The following is a 12542-nucleotide window of genomic DNA, read 5'->3' as shown; positions in this document are numbered from 1 at the left end:
GGAGCGGCCGCCATCTTTACTGAGGGCCCAAGGGGGCGGGGCGGCCGCCATCTTCAGCGAGGGCAGAGGGGCGGCCGCCATCTTCAGCGAGGGCAGAGGAGGGGCGGCTGCTCGTGAAATGGAGGCGGGCGGTGTCCCCGCGTCCCGGGCCGCTGCTCGTCGGCCCCGCGGAGGGGAGCGGGGCGAGGGGCCTGGGGGCGGCACGGAAAAAACCTCAGCCCGGGCCGGGCTGGCGGCAGGGAGGACGCTGCGCAGTGCGGAGGGCAGGGGGAGGCTGCCGGCCGACGGGGCTTCAACGGTGAAATGATTAACTCGGCCTGCCGAGCCCCTCAGCGGTTTCACGGGGATCTGAAACAAAGACACCGAAGCATGACTGTGGGTTCGTGCGTAGTGTCAGCGCCATGGTTTAATCAAAGTCAGCTAAAAGGACAAACGCGAAGAACTTTCAGGAGTTAAAAAGCACTGATAATTTATCCATTTGATACAAGAGCGTAAGAAAATGAGAACAGCCGCAAACAATGAAAATAAACGACACCTGTTACAGAGAATACATTGAGAACTACTAATTTGCTGTATTTTAAGTTCTTGCAATAATTGGTGCCATGTAAATAATTTGTGCCATCTAAATTTTGAGGTCAATCTTTCATATAAAACCGTTATTTTCTCAGGAAGAAACATGATCCAGGAAGCTGACCTACACAGGACATACCTAATCTAAAGGCTCAAAAGCCTGAAAAGCAAAGAATCGAAAATAAAAATTACTTCCAAATAAAATTTACTTCCAAAACCAACCTTGTGATTTTGTATAGCTTCTAGTTAGAAAGCTGTTCCTGAAATTGATGAATGTTGCAAGCATCAATGTAATGAACAACAAACAACTGAATTTGATACACTCATGGAGTGTCTCAGAGGAAAAAAAAAATACTGGCATACTTCTGATTACTAGTTAATTTCCCTCGTTCAAGACTGAGATGAATCACTCAAGCTATAGGGTTAAAGACAACTTCAGTCTCTGGCAGTATCAGACCAGCTGCACGCACGTGCTCTTGGTGCACCTCGGTGCAGCAATGTCAGAGCGCTGACCTTCCACTTACATGCTTCACATAAATAAACCTCTTCCCTTTGATGGGGACAACATACTGTCCTTGGCATGTACATTCATTCCTTTCAGCCTTCCAACTTCTAGATAGACTCCACTCATTACCTATTTTATCTACTACTTAATATCTTTCTTGTTTTAGCATGCTGATCATGTGGAAGCCGATACCCTACTTGTGTTCCTGCTAAGGTAAAATGAGACAAGCTACGCCTGTACATTTCCATTTACTTTCCATTTGATATTAAAAATAAAATACTGACATTAGTCCCTCATAAAATCCAACCTATGACAAACTTGAATATACTTCCTACTTAGAGACTGTAGGGCACATTTTATCTAGGAATGATTTGACTTTGTAACATTCCTATGGGGTATTATTTTAATTCCCAGTTAAGTGATTATAAATACCACAGTTCAGTGATAGACTTTAAATTATTCAGGAGTCAACAAGCAAGTTTTCTGCATCACAGGGCTCTGTGCTTTCACAAGAGACCACCTTTCTGCACTGGACACAATGCTGGTCTATACAAACACACATCCTTCTTCAGCCCACTTATTTATTTTGGGGGGCTTTTTTAAGTGTCTTTTTTTCCACTTCTGGTCACTGACCCCTGGAGTGACTTTCCCTCCAGAGCTCAACTGTGCCATTCCACTTGTGTGTTGTCACCAAGAGCAGGGTTTTAAGAGAACCAGCATTCCCCCCTCTCGGTTATACCCATACGAACAAAATTAACTTTCCATACATAAAGTCATTCTTCTTAGTGCTTTGTTAACTATATTACTGCTACCATTTTAAGCCAGCCAGGATGAATGTGTTCAAAATAAAAAAAATAGCAATTCTATCAGACATTGTCATTCTCTATACAATGGACTAATAAAATACAGTCAGGACACCATCAGGTTACCCTTTTCAGTGACTACACGGAAGATTTAGTAGTTAATCAGCATTTTAGAATTATGAAAATGGTCTTGCCTCCTACAAAGAAATATACACCAACTGGGTCATAGCAGATTTTCCAGAAATTTATCTTTAGAAACTGGAACTTCCATAACTATATTCTAACTAACTATATTCTGCCAACTTTTATCCTTAGCTTTAAAAATCAAATGCAAAGACCCTTGCATGCTTTGAAGCTGGTAACACCAAATCTCACTGATCAAGAAATGTTCTATACATTAATTATATCTATACAAAGCTTGCATTAGACAATCTTACATTACAAATTTACAATCAATGCAGAAACGTGAACTCCACCACTAATTTATGGGTAATTTCACCCTGATAACTAGCACAACCTAAATGACCTCACCCTTATTTTTATCTGTCCAACTATCCACTCAGAAATACAGCTACAGAATGAATTGTAAAAAATAACTCACAATGATTATAGTGGCAGGACAGCACTATCTAATCTGAACAGATGTGTAAAATCATTTGAAAGTCATTAAAGTTATTAACATTTTTGTACTTATCAGTGTCTTAAGCCAGTATATAGGAAAAGTTTTAATTTTACAGAATTAAAATAATAGTCCTCCAATTACTAGCAGTGGAAAGCTAATTATAAGTATGGAGTTATGAAATATAATTATAGACTAATAGAAGCTTGCTCTAAATGAGGTTGGTGACATACATCATTTCAGTGAGAACTAAATTAGGATTTTAGATAAGAAAAATCACACTTCGTATGTTCTCAGCTGGACCATTTCGCAAATTCCCTTACGATTACTCCTTAAAACATGACCCAGTCTACACACCAGCAATGTGTTTCCTTGGTGCATTAAAAGATAGGAACTGAAGGTAAATAGAAGAGACAAAAATGATGTGTGAGGTCTGTAGTAAATGTATGGAAGAGTCAGTTGTCGGATAGTTCCACAGACAGGAGTTGAAATTAAACACTGAACAAAGAGGTCAGATAGGTACCCCAAGAGAAAAACAGGAACAATTTTTAAAGCTTATCCAGAGTATGAAGTGGGAAATGGAGGCTGGTATGTCAATTTGGAGACATCCATGCCTGGGAACTTTTGGAACACCCTCATCTTTGGCAGGATGGTGCAAGTTGTTAAACATCAGCACCATGACTTGCTGCCACAGAGGGTAACATGAGCTGGATATGCAATTGAGATTGGTGGGGCGTTACTTAAGCATGGAACTAGATGATGGCTTTCTCTTTGTCCCTTTGTAAACTTGAGAGAGCTGGTCTTGTACATCAGATGTGGAAGTGCGGGATGACCATCAGAACTGCAATCACAACATGCAACTAGTCTAACTGTCCCTTCCCCCAAAATCTGATCCATCACACCGTAAATGTGATTATTCCTACTGACACCTCTAGATAAGGAAATTCATAATACCAGGTTGTTATACATGCTTTGCTGATACAAAGATGAAAACATTAGAATTGTACAGTTGCTGTTAAAATTGTATTTAATATCACATTTCAGTGACTGGAAATTAATTCCAGTTCTAACAAACTGATTACAGGGAAAAAAAGTCATCATGCTGTCTCATGTATCTGAAGATGACTTAAAAGATCTTTTTCATTTCCAAACCTCATTAAACAATCAGTACATTTATGAGGCAAATCTGCTGAATGCCTGAAATCCAAGTGAGTTTTAAGGTCTTCAATCTGTCCTGTTGAATATTCACAGTACTGACACAAATAAATCCCTTCAGATAAATGAGAGCTTAAATGCTTGCAATATTCCAACATACCTGAAAAGCCCTTCCCACAGTCATCACAAACATGAGGGAATATTTTGGTATGTTCAATAGCTACGTGCCTGTTGACATTCGTATGCAGCCTGCTCCTAAAGCCGCACACTTGGCATACAAAGAAGTTTTTGCATTTGTCAAAACTGATTTTGTTTATGAGACTGTACTGTCCACGCTCCTTGTTATTATAGCTGTCACTTAGCTCTATCAGCCGACACGCATGTTCGTTCACCACATGGCTATGCAGATCTTCGGGATCATTTGTTTCATGCTCACAGAACTGACACAAATACTGCTCGTCACAGCTATGTTCCTGGAAGTGCAGGTACAACTCGCTGCTCGAGGAGAACTGCATGTCACACTGCTCACACCAATAAAGGTGGTCATTGAAGTGAGTGTCTGCTATGTGCTGACTCAGATTCTCAAATATCACTGTTTTGTAATCGCAGTATTTACAGATGTACGGATCCTCCTCATGTAGCTTCACATGTTCAATGAGCTGCACTTTGCTGGAGAAGCTTTCTTTACAAACTTTACAGACATGAGTGTCTGTACACGGCTTATGCTTCAGGATCATGTGCTGCTTCAAATCAGAAAAGTACTTGCTATTAAACTCACAGAGCTCACACTTGTATAAGCCACTGCTGTTGGCTCTCAGCAAAGGCCATTTCTGTTGAGCAGTGATATTCAAAGCCTGGTTCTTCTCAAAGATTTTACAGGTTTCCAGAGGGATTTCCTCTAGGTCCTCAGCTTCTAGCTTCTCAGGTGACACAGTCTGTGTTTCTATATCGTGAACTTCTACAGCATTCACTTCTGTTGTAGAGATTTCTACAGTTTGAATATCTAGAGGTTTCTCTTCTTCTGTAGGGCTGTCGCTGAATATAGGTGAATCACATAAGTCTCTGCACATGCCATTATTAGTACCTTTATCTACAGGAGGAAATAGATAGCAAAAGGTTAAAAAAACTCTGCAAAACACCTGGGTCCACATTTAACTTTTCAGTTAGTTGTAGCAACTTACAAATGCAAAAAGCAATTCTTTTTCCCCAGCCAGACTGTGTTTTATGTTTAACTAACAAACAAACAACGTAAACTACAAATCCTTCACCTCTTCTGTCAAAGCAAAAAAGTTACACTAAAAGCCATCAGCCGTGCTCTCTGACTTCCCAGCAACTAAGCAGCAAATACATACTGACCTTTACCTCTCTCTTTCTTTTTAGGGTCTGTATAGTGAAACCCCACAGCGTTTGAATGGGCCCACTGAGAAGTGCCAGCATGCACTGGGCTCCCATCATCATCTGTGTCCAGGCTCTGTGCAGGACTGTGGAATCTACCTGCAAAGATCAGTGGAGGATTTTCTTCTCATCATTTGTCCATACTAGCATCATTGCGATTCTTTGATTTAACCGTAGATCTGATTTACTGTTTATTTATTCTAGTTGCATAAATTTATATACTAATCGCATGATAACCAACATTAAAGAAAGTAACAATAAATATCTGAAATTATTTCCATATGTACAAAAGACAACAGAAGAATTAAGAAGGTGGCAACTCTGTCTTAAGATTTCAGCACAAAATAGCCAGTTGATTATACTGGAAAAAACAAACTTAAAACCCCTAAATGAAACTTTACATTTGAAAGACGTAATTTAAAAAAATATTCTTAAATATTTCCAAACGTTACATTTCTAAATACAGTACTGTCTAAGAGTTCTGGAGACTTGCTGGATAATTTATTAGAGTGAAAAGAAGTATAATAAAAATTCATCCTCACATTTGCTCTGCTGAACTTTACATCCAGTAGTGGATGTTGTATAAAAAAGCATTTTGTTTTCCATAAATACAAATACAGTTCAATGCAATTGCTGGTAAATTCCAGCCCAACTCTTGAATTATTTGCATCAGCTCTGTGTTACCTATCTGGCAGGTATTTAGATAAAGACGTGTAATCATCATTATAATTGCAGTAAAACTAAAGGATCTTTTTGTCGTCACTGTTTTTTTACTTTGAAAATTTTATTTCAATTGTAATAATTAAACAAGCTTCCATCAATCTAAGGCACATCAGATCACAACAATGCTTAGAGGTCACCCGCACGGTATTTTGTATTGTATTTACTTCTATGAATAGGAGCTTAGTAAAAAATTACACTTAGTAAAAAATTGCAGCACAAGACCCCAGAATGCACTCTTACCTCTGTGTTCAGAAAACTTTATATCTGGCTGTTTCATAGAACAGACGCTATAGCAGTGGTCAGAAAAAATTCCACTGTTGTCTATGTATTTGCTTGCACCGGAAGAATCTAAACAGCAAAAGAAATAACACATCAATGTAGCTACATATGTCTTTCATGTTCACCAAAATCCTCTTTACTAGCTGCATTTTTACTTCTTGGGTTGCAAGACTTCTGTGTTGGCCTGATAACATTCCCATTGTGAGTTACAACTTTCAGCTGCTCTCCTGCTGTTTGGAGTATCTGAGACAGTCGTTATCAAACTCTACTCCCACTGCAGACAGCAACAGGAACACTGTTCAGCACTGAACACTTCTGGACATCCCCATCCCAACTTTTACAAAATTCGTCCTCTTATGGGTTATGTGTTCATTTTGTAGCTTGAGCAAGTTTCCCAATTTGCAAGGAGTACAGAAGTGTTCCGATGCTTTGACTGAAAGCGGCTTAACAACAGAGCATGTAGTGTGGGTACTCAATACATTCGGACCAAGACTACTTATCCCACCATTTATGTTACTGATTTCCCATGTGTTAGCACATGTAGTCCCTTCTCATAAAGTAATTATTCTCAGAAAAAATAAACTTATTAAAAGCATACATAACTCAAGCTCTAGACTGACCTGAATATCGAGAAGGATGTAGAGTCTTCCTTTTCCTCTTTTTAGGATGTTCATTCATTTTGAATAGTCTACATTAATTGTAAAGTGAAAACATGCAAGAATTAGACTTGTTTGTAATCTAGTTTATCTTTCAAGACTTTATGAAACAATACACACATTTTGAAAACTCGCACATTTAACACAAAAGATTTTATTCCTGCTCCCCTTTCTTGCCCCCAGCCCATTTTGTTACAGTTAAGAACACCTTAAATGTACACAGGTACTGAAGTCTAGTTTCATATTCCTGACTTGGAATAAAATAATGTTTGCCATAAAACCAGACAGGTAGGAACTGAAGTACTCAGTGATCTCCAGCATCCTGTTGCGTTTTATCAGAGACCAGATATTCTGAGGCAGAGTCCTTCAGGTGAAGTTTTAATGTTGAAAATACTAACAGAAGTCATGTTCTTACCAAAAATCCTGGGCTCCTCAGTATCAGCAAACAGAGCAGCTAAGAAGTTGATGGCTGTACTGCTTTCAAATGTAGCAAATACATTTTCGAGAAGATTTTCATCTATGGAGTGACAGCATTTTAAAACACTTTAAAACTTGAACACAAAAGAAAAACAACACAAAACAAAACAGAATCAGATCCACAAGTATTACAAAAAATGAAGCTATGGAAATCGAAGCTAGAAAACAACATAAAAAGTTTATGCTAATTTTGGTTTTGAATATCAAAATTAATAAGGTAGATGCATTATTTATTTTCCTTTTGTCCCAGGTTAGTTGGCTTTTGCCACACTTGGCAGCTCCTGACAACAGAAAAACATCTGGAGAGGACACCAAAAATCCTTGTGCTATACACTGACCAAGATAGTTTTTAAGAAGGGCTGCAAACATGGAATCTGATGTGGTTTACCTTAACACTGGAGCGCTTACGGGCCCAGGGTATTCTACAGAGGTGAGAACAGGAAAAAAAGGCCCCTCATCAAGTAAATGCTGTTCTCGTGAGATGCAGTAATTTGTCTGGATTTAAGTTTTATCTGAAAGGGACAATAATAGGGAAGAATTAGATGGGTTTTAACATTGTATCATGGATCTACAAGTATTAAGATACCCTCATCGCTTTTTCTGATTGTGAAGAACCTACACTGTACGGAGATAGCCAGTTTTAACCCAGTTAACGCTGCTCAACCTTTTCCCCACGGATCGGCCCAGCGGACAGTAACGCCCGTTACTCATCTCCACCGGCTTTCCCCAGTACGTCTTTCCCAGCTGCTCGGCGCCGTTACAGGAAAGGCTCATAACGGCCCTAAAAATCGAGATTCCCCCGGCCCCCCCAGCGAGCCGGCCGCGGCCTGCGCGGGGGCACCCGCAGGCGGGAGCGCGGCAAAGGCGCCGCTCCGCCCCGCAGCCGGGGGCAGGGGTGAGGCCGCGGCCACGCTCCGGCGGCGGGGAGAGAGGGCCCAGCCCGGAGCCGCCACCGGAGAGCGCCGCAGGCCCGGCCCCGCCTCAGCCCCGGCGGAGCATGAGTCTCCCTCCCTCGGCGGGGGGGGGCACGCGGGGCGGCGGGTTTTCGCGCTTCAAATGGCGCCGGGGCGAGGTGGGGGGGCGGGTGTGCGGGGCGAGGGACAGCGGCAGGCGGAGCCAGGGGGCTTACCCCCGGCGCGGCGGTCGGCGCCGGCAGCCGCTCCACTCCCGTCCCGCCGCCGGGACTCACCTTCCGCTCCGCTCCGCGCCCGCCACCGGCCGCGGCCGCCGCCGGACCCGGCGCTCCCCGCGGGGGAAGGGGCGGGGCGGGGCGGGCGGCGGGGCGCCCTCTGGCGGCCACGCTGGCGCCTTGTGACCCACACACCCCCCCCCCCGTCGCCATAGCAACGGGGCCGGGGCCTAACCTAAACCCTTGATTTGTCTTTTAATTTATACGTATATACTGGCATCCCGCCGCTGCAAACGAAAGGCTCTGAGAAGTTCACCAGCACCTTTTCACACCTGGGCTGGGGAAGCACGGGGCAACTGGGAGCCTAAGTTTAGAGAGGGCGGGCAGGTGGCATCACCCTACAACAGTCCATTTCACACAAGAGAGGTTGGTGTCAAAGCCAAAACCTCTTACAACATTTAACTTTTTGTATCAAGGCAGAAGCTGTTGCTGAAAGCTGCTGTACAGTGTATATGAAAATCAATGTAAAATAAGGGTTGGAGAATTAAAAGAAGCAACTTTCCCCTTCTCAAAATTTTCCACATTCATAATCACAAGAGAATCCCCCTTTTTGCTCATTTCATCTTCACTTTTTTTTTTTTTTTAAGCCACAGGAAAAAAACGTAAGTTCTATTTCTTCACAAAGCAGAGTATTTCAAACAGCATCTTATTTTTCAAAATAATAAGTCATTTATTTTGAAGACACAAGGGAGACCATTACAGTAACTTTGTTTCATGACTTAAAACAGATCATGGAATTGTGCCAAGCTTTCAATTCACTGAGCTATTCAGGCTAAGCCAGAGCAGAATTTACCTAATTTTAAGATCAAGCTTTCAATTAGCAGAGAATCCACAACATTCTAATGTTGTTGCTCCACTGATTAGTAAAAAAATTATATCCTGCTTCTAGCCTCAGTTTTATTCATTAGATAGAAGTTGAGATTGGATTTACTTGGTTTATAAAATCCTACCTTTAGCCTTTGTCCTGAAAGCTGGAAACATGTCTTTAGGGGGATGCAATTTCATTACAGCAGTATAAGAGCTTCATCCTGTGATCACACATAAGTTCTGAAGGTAAGCAGCACGAATGTAAGTACAGCTATCCTTTTGAAGGCACACTGCTGAGCCCTCAGAAATTAAACATATGCAGTGTATCTATTCACTCTTGAGCTGAATTACTAATTGAACAAGATCTTGACATGCCAGTTCATTTTGTTCTCTGCTATTTATTACTGCCACAGGAGCTGAGGTGTCTCCAGGACAGCAAACTTCTCATAAATTGGCTATAGCCACCCAAATGGGTGGATCCTCACATGTTTCTCCTATTCCAAGTGGTTTCCATGTAAATATTAAAAAAACAAAACAAAACAACTTTCCCCAGTTCCCAGTGGAGGGCAGTAATGAGAACTTAAAAACTCCGTAATTTGCCAAGAGAAAGGGAAAGAAAAAAAAAAAAAAAGCAAAACCAATCCTTTGCTTTGAATTCAGTCCTGCTTGGCAAGACAAACTCAGGCTAGCCAAAGCACAAGGCATCTTCTGTACCTTTTGATTGATTATTTCTCCACACAGAGCAGCACCACCCAACAACACCTATGTCAGATGTTAAGACAAGGCTGAGTGAAAGAAAAACATCTGAGGAGGATCCTCTTTGAAGCCACAGATCCAGTTCAAAGTCATGGGCATCAAACAATGATATCAAAGCTCTAGACAGAAAAGTCTAAATGAGGCCTGTTTTCTAAACCACCACATACTTGGGATGTTCAGACAGCTCTGGATCAGGTTTTAATCACTCAGAACCCATTCCAACTGGAAATACAGAAAAGCCTGTGTGATATTCACCTTACTTAAATGGACAACACAGATGATGCTCATTTCAATTATGAGGATGTATTCTTAACAAAAAAATGGAGTAAACCCTTTCTTCAATGAATACAGTAAGCGCAGCTCACAGCAATAACCTTTGCTGATGGTAGATGAATGTTTAAAAGGACATAGAGGAGGTTATTTGAGGTATTTTGTCTATCATCATTTTTCTTGCTCTCGTTACATGGGTTCAGATTTTGGATCAAGTCTTTTCAATGCACGTTGGAAACCAGGCTGATTTGTAAGCATAAGATCAGGAGGGCTCATTGAGATTCCTGTGCTAAAGTAAACTGCCCACATTGCAAATCATTCATCTGTTTCACCAGCATTATTTTGCAAGTTTTCCATAATTTTTTGGTGCTGTAGGATTTGAGACTTAGAACTACCACAAAAATCACACCACTGTAATGGCAGTAAAGTCTAAAATTTGCATTTGAACAAGAACTGATGATCGCATTTTCCTGAACCATCCTGTGCATTTAAAAACAAAGTAGTATGCACTCATAACCATTTCATAGTTACTAGAAAAGGTAAAACTCACCTTACACTGTAATAAACAGAAATTTAATCTGTTAGTTCAGGTTACTGAACTAGCTACTTCAAAATCATGAGCCATACTTTGATTCAGTCTCTCTAGACTAGAGCTCAGGTTGAGATTCAAAATAAATGTAGGGATAATGATGTTCACCTTTCATTACGGAGTTTGACCCAGTGCAGACTGAGCACCTGCTGGAACACTGACCTTCTCAAAGCTAGGCAGTGGTGATCTGAAACAGAACTGACCAACGTACAAACTTTAATGCTTACTGCAAAGATGTGTAGAAGTGACCTGATTAAAAAATGACACTTCCCTGACCCCTCCCAAAAAGTGAAATTCTCAGGAGGAAAGCTCAAATCCCTCTCACAATAACAGTTTGTTAGCAACTGAAGTCCAAAGTAGACCAACATGTTGAAATAAGCAACTCCATTGCAGCCCCATGCTCTTATAGTCACCATTAATTCCCCAAATGTTTCTCACTCTTTCAAAATTACTATTGAATACAAAAATACAACCTAGTTTGTTTTTTTTTTAAATATAGTTTCAGTAATGAAAGCATGAAAGACATTTTTCAAAAACAAACCAGATTGATTTAGCAGGGACTTTAAAATCATCCAGCTGAATTATTTCGATAATATCTGCTCTCTTATCACAATTTTTATATCGCACACCTAAAATAAGTTACTTATTTTGAGGCTCAATGTGTACAAGAATGAATGACATGTGCATCTAGGACTTCCCATCCATAAATAATGCAAATTCTATTTCTGTTCCCCACCCAAATTAACTGATGCATACAATTTCTAACCTCTTTCTTCTAGCCTTTTTCAAGAGCAGAGCTGCAACACCAAATCATACCTCCAAGACCGACAACTCCTTAAATTCTCACTTCAGAATTCACAAGTGTACCAACCATATTATTTTAATTTACTTGTTAGCATATACATTAACACTCAGAAGTGTGATAAAAACCAAACAAAAGTAGGGTTTTTTTTAATAAACAGCATGTGATACAGATCGCAAAGATAAATAAAAAGCAGACTTTTTACAGTTTCCCATGAACATGAACTACAGTAAGTATCATAGGCCAAACTTTTGTTACTTGAGTAGCACAGCAGAAAGGGAAAAAAGGGTTGTTTTTTTTTGTTTTTTTTTGGTGGTTGTTGTTGTTGAAAAGTACTGCAAGACTATTCTCATTATGACAACACATGCATCTTGCTGCATCTTCAATATTTTTTTGGCCCATTATTACTAAAAATGTCTTGCTTCCTAACTACATTACCACAGGACCTTTATTATAGAATGACATACACATGGCAACATTTCCCCCCCTCCCCGTAGTGGTTATTTCAAAGAGAATTGTCTCATTCTTAAAAGGTAATTCAAGCATTTGTGGGTGTTTATACTCTCCTTTTGATGCAGACGTGTAACTGCTACCAGCTTCAAAGTTACATATAAGCATCAAGGGATTACACCCTGCTGGGCTCTATTTATCCAAAATGCCAACAGGATCCTGGCCTGCCTTAGGAAGGGCATTGCCAGCAGGTCGAGAGAGGTAAGCCTTCATCCTACCCCTGTGCTCAGCACTGGTGAGGCCACACCTGGAGTGCTGGACCAGTGCTGGGCTCCCCAGTACAAAGCCAGTACACAAACATACTGGAACAGGTCCAGTGAAGGGCCATGAAGATGACAGATAGGATAGGAGGCTGAGGGAGCTGGGATTGTTTAGCCTAGTGAAGAGAAAGCTCAAGGGTAGCTGGTCAATGTATATAAATACTTGACGGAGAGAAG

The 12542-nt window shown here is 40.9% G+C and overlaps 1 protein-coding gene across 7 annotated transcripts; it reads right to left on the bottom strand.

Annotated features, from left to right (window-relative positions):
• Positions 1-374: 374 nt before the first annotated feature.
• Positions 375-11746, bottom strand: ZNF639 (zinc finger protein 639). 7 transcript variants are annotated; one of them, XM_042799137.1, is made up of 7 exons: positions 9322-11746; positions 7571-7694; positions 7121-7222; positions 6670-6737; positions 6011-6118; positions 5009-5146; positions 375-4742 (listed from the first exon to the last, which is right to left on the bottom strand). In XM_042799137.1, the coding sequence occupies exons 4-7, from the start codon at positions 6725-6727 to the stop codon at positions 3595-3597; spliced, it is 1452 nt and encodes a 483-aa protein (XP_042655071.1). In that variant the 5' UTR covers positions 6728-6737; positions 7121-7222; positions 7571-7694; positions 9322-11746; the 3' UTR covers positions 375-3594. The 7 variants fall into 7 exon arrangements, with proteins under 7 accessions (XP_042655071.1, XP_032862282.1, XP_042655074.1 ...); XM_033006391.2 differs by having other exon boundaries at positions 5015-5146; XM_042799140.1 differs by lacking the exon at positions 9322-11746 and adding an exon at positions 8372-8418.
• Between the last annotated feature and the right edge of the window lie 796 nt (positions 11747-12542).

Source organism: Tyto alba, unplaced genomic scaffold (genome assembly GCF_018691265.1).
Source record: "Tyto alba isolate M040663 unplaced genomic scaffold, T.alba_DEE_v4.0 Super-Scaffold_10, whole genome shotgun sequence".
In the NCBI taxonomy this organism is placed as follows: Eukaryota; Metazoa; Chordata; class Aves; order Strigiformes; family Tytonidae; genus Tyto; species Tyto alba.
This window is presented reverse-complemented; position numbering and strand designations above follow the sequence as displayed.

What these genes read in the sequence shown, in the direction of transcription:
- ZNF639 (XM_042799137.1), bottom strand. Translation starts at nt 6,727, where the DNA reads ATGAATGAACATCCTAAAAAGAGGAAAAGGAAGACTCTACATCCTTCT. An exon ending in AAAGTTTTCTGAACACAGAG is followed by an intron (nt 5,147 to 6,010) that starts GTAAGAGTGCAT and finishes TGATCTTTGCAG; the next exon opens with GTAGATTCCACAGTCCTGCA. An exon ending in AAAGAAAGAGAGAGGTAAAG is followed by an intron (nt 4,743 to 5,008) that starts GTCAGTATGTAT and finishes TTCCTCCTGTAG; the next exon opens with ATAAAGGTACTAATAATGGC.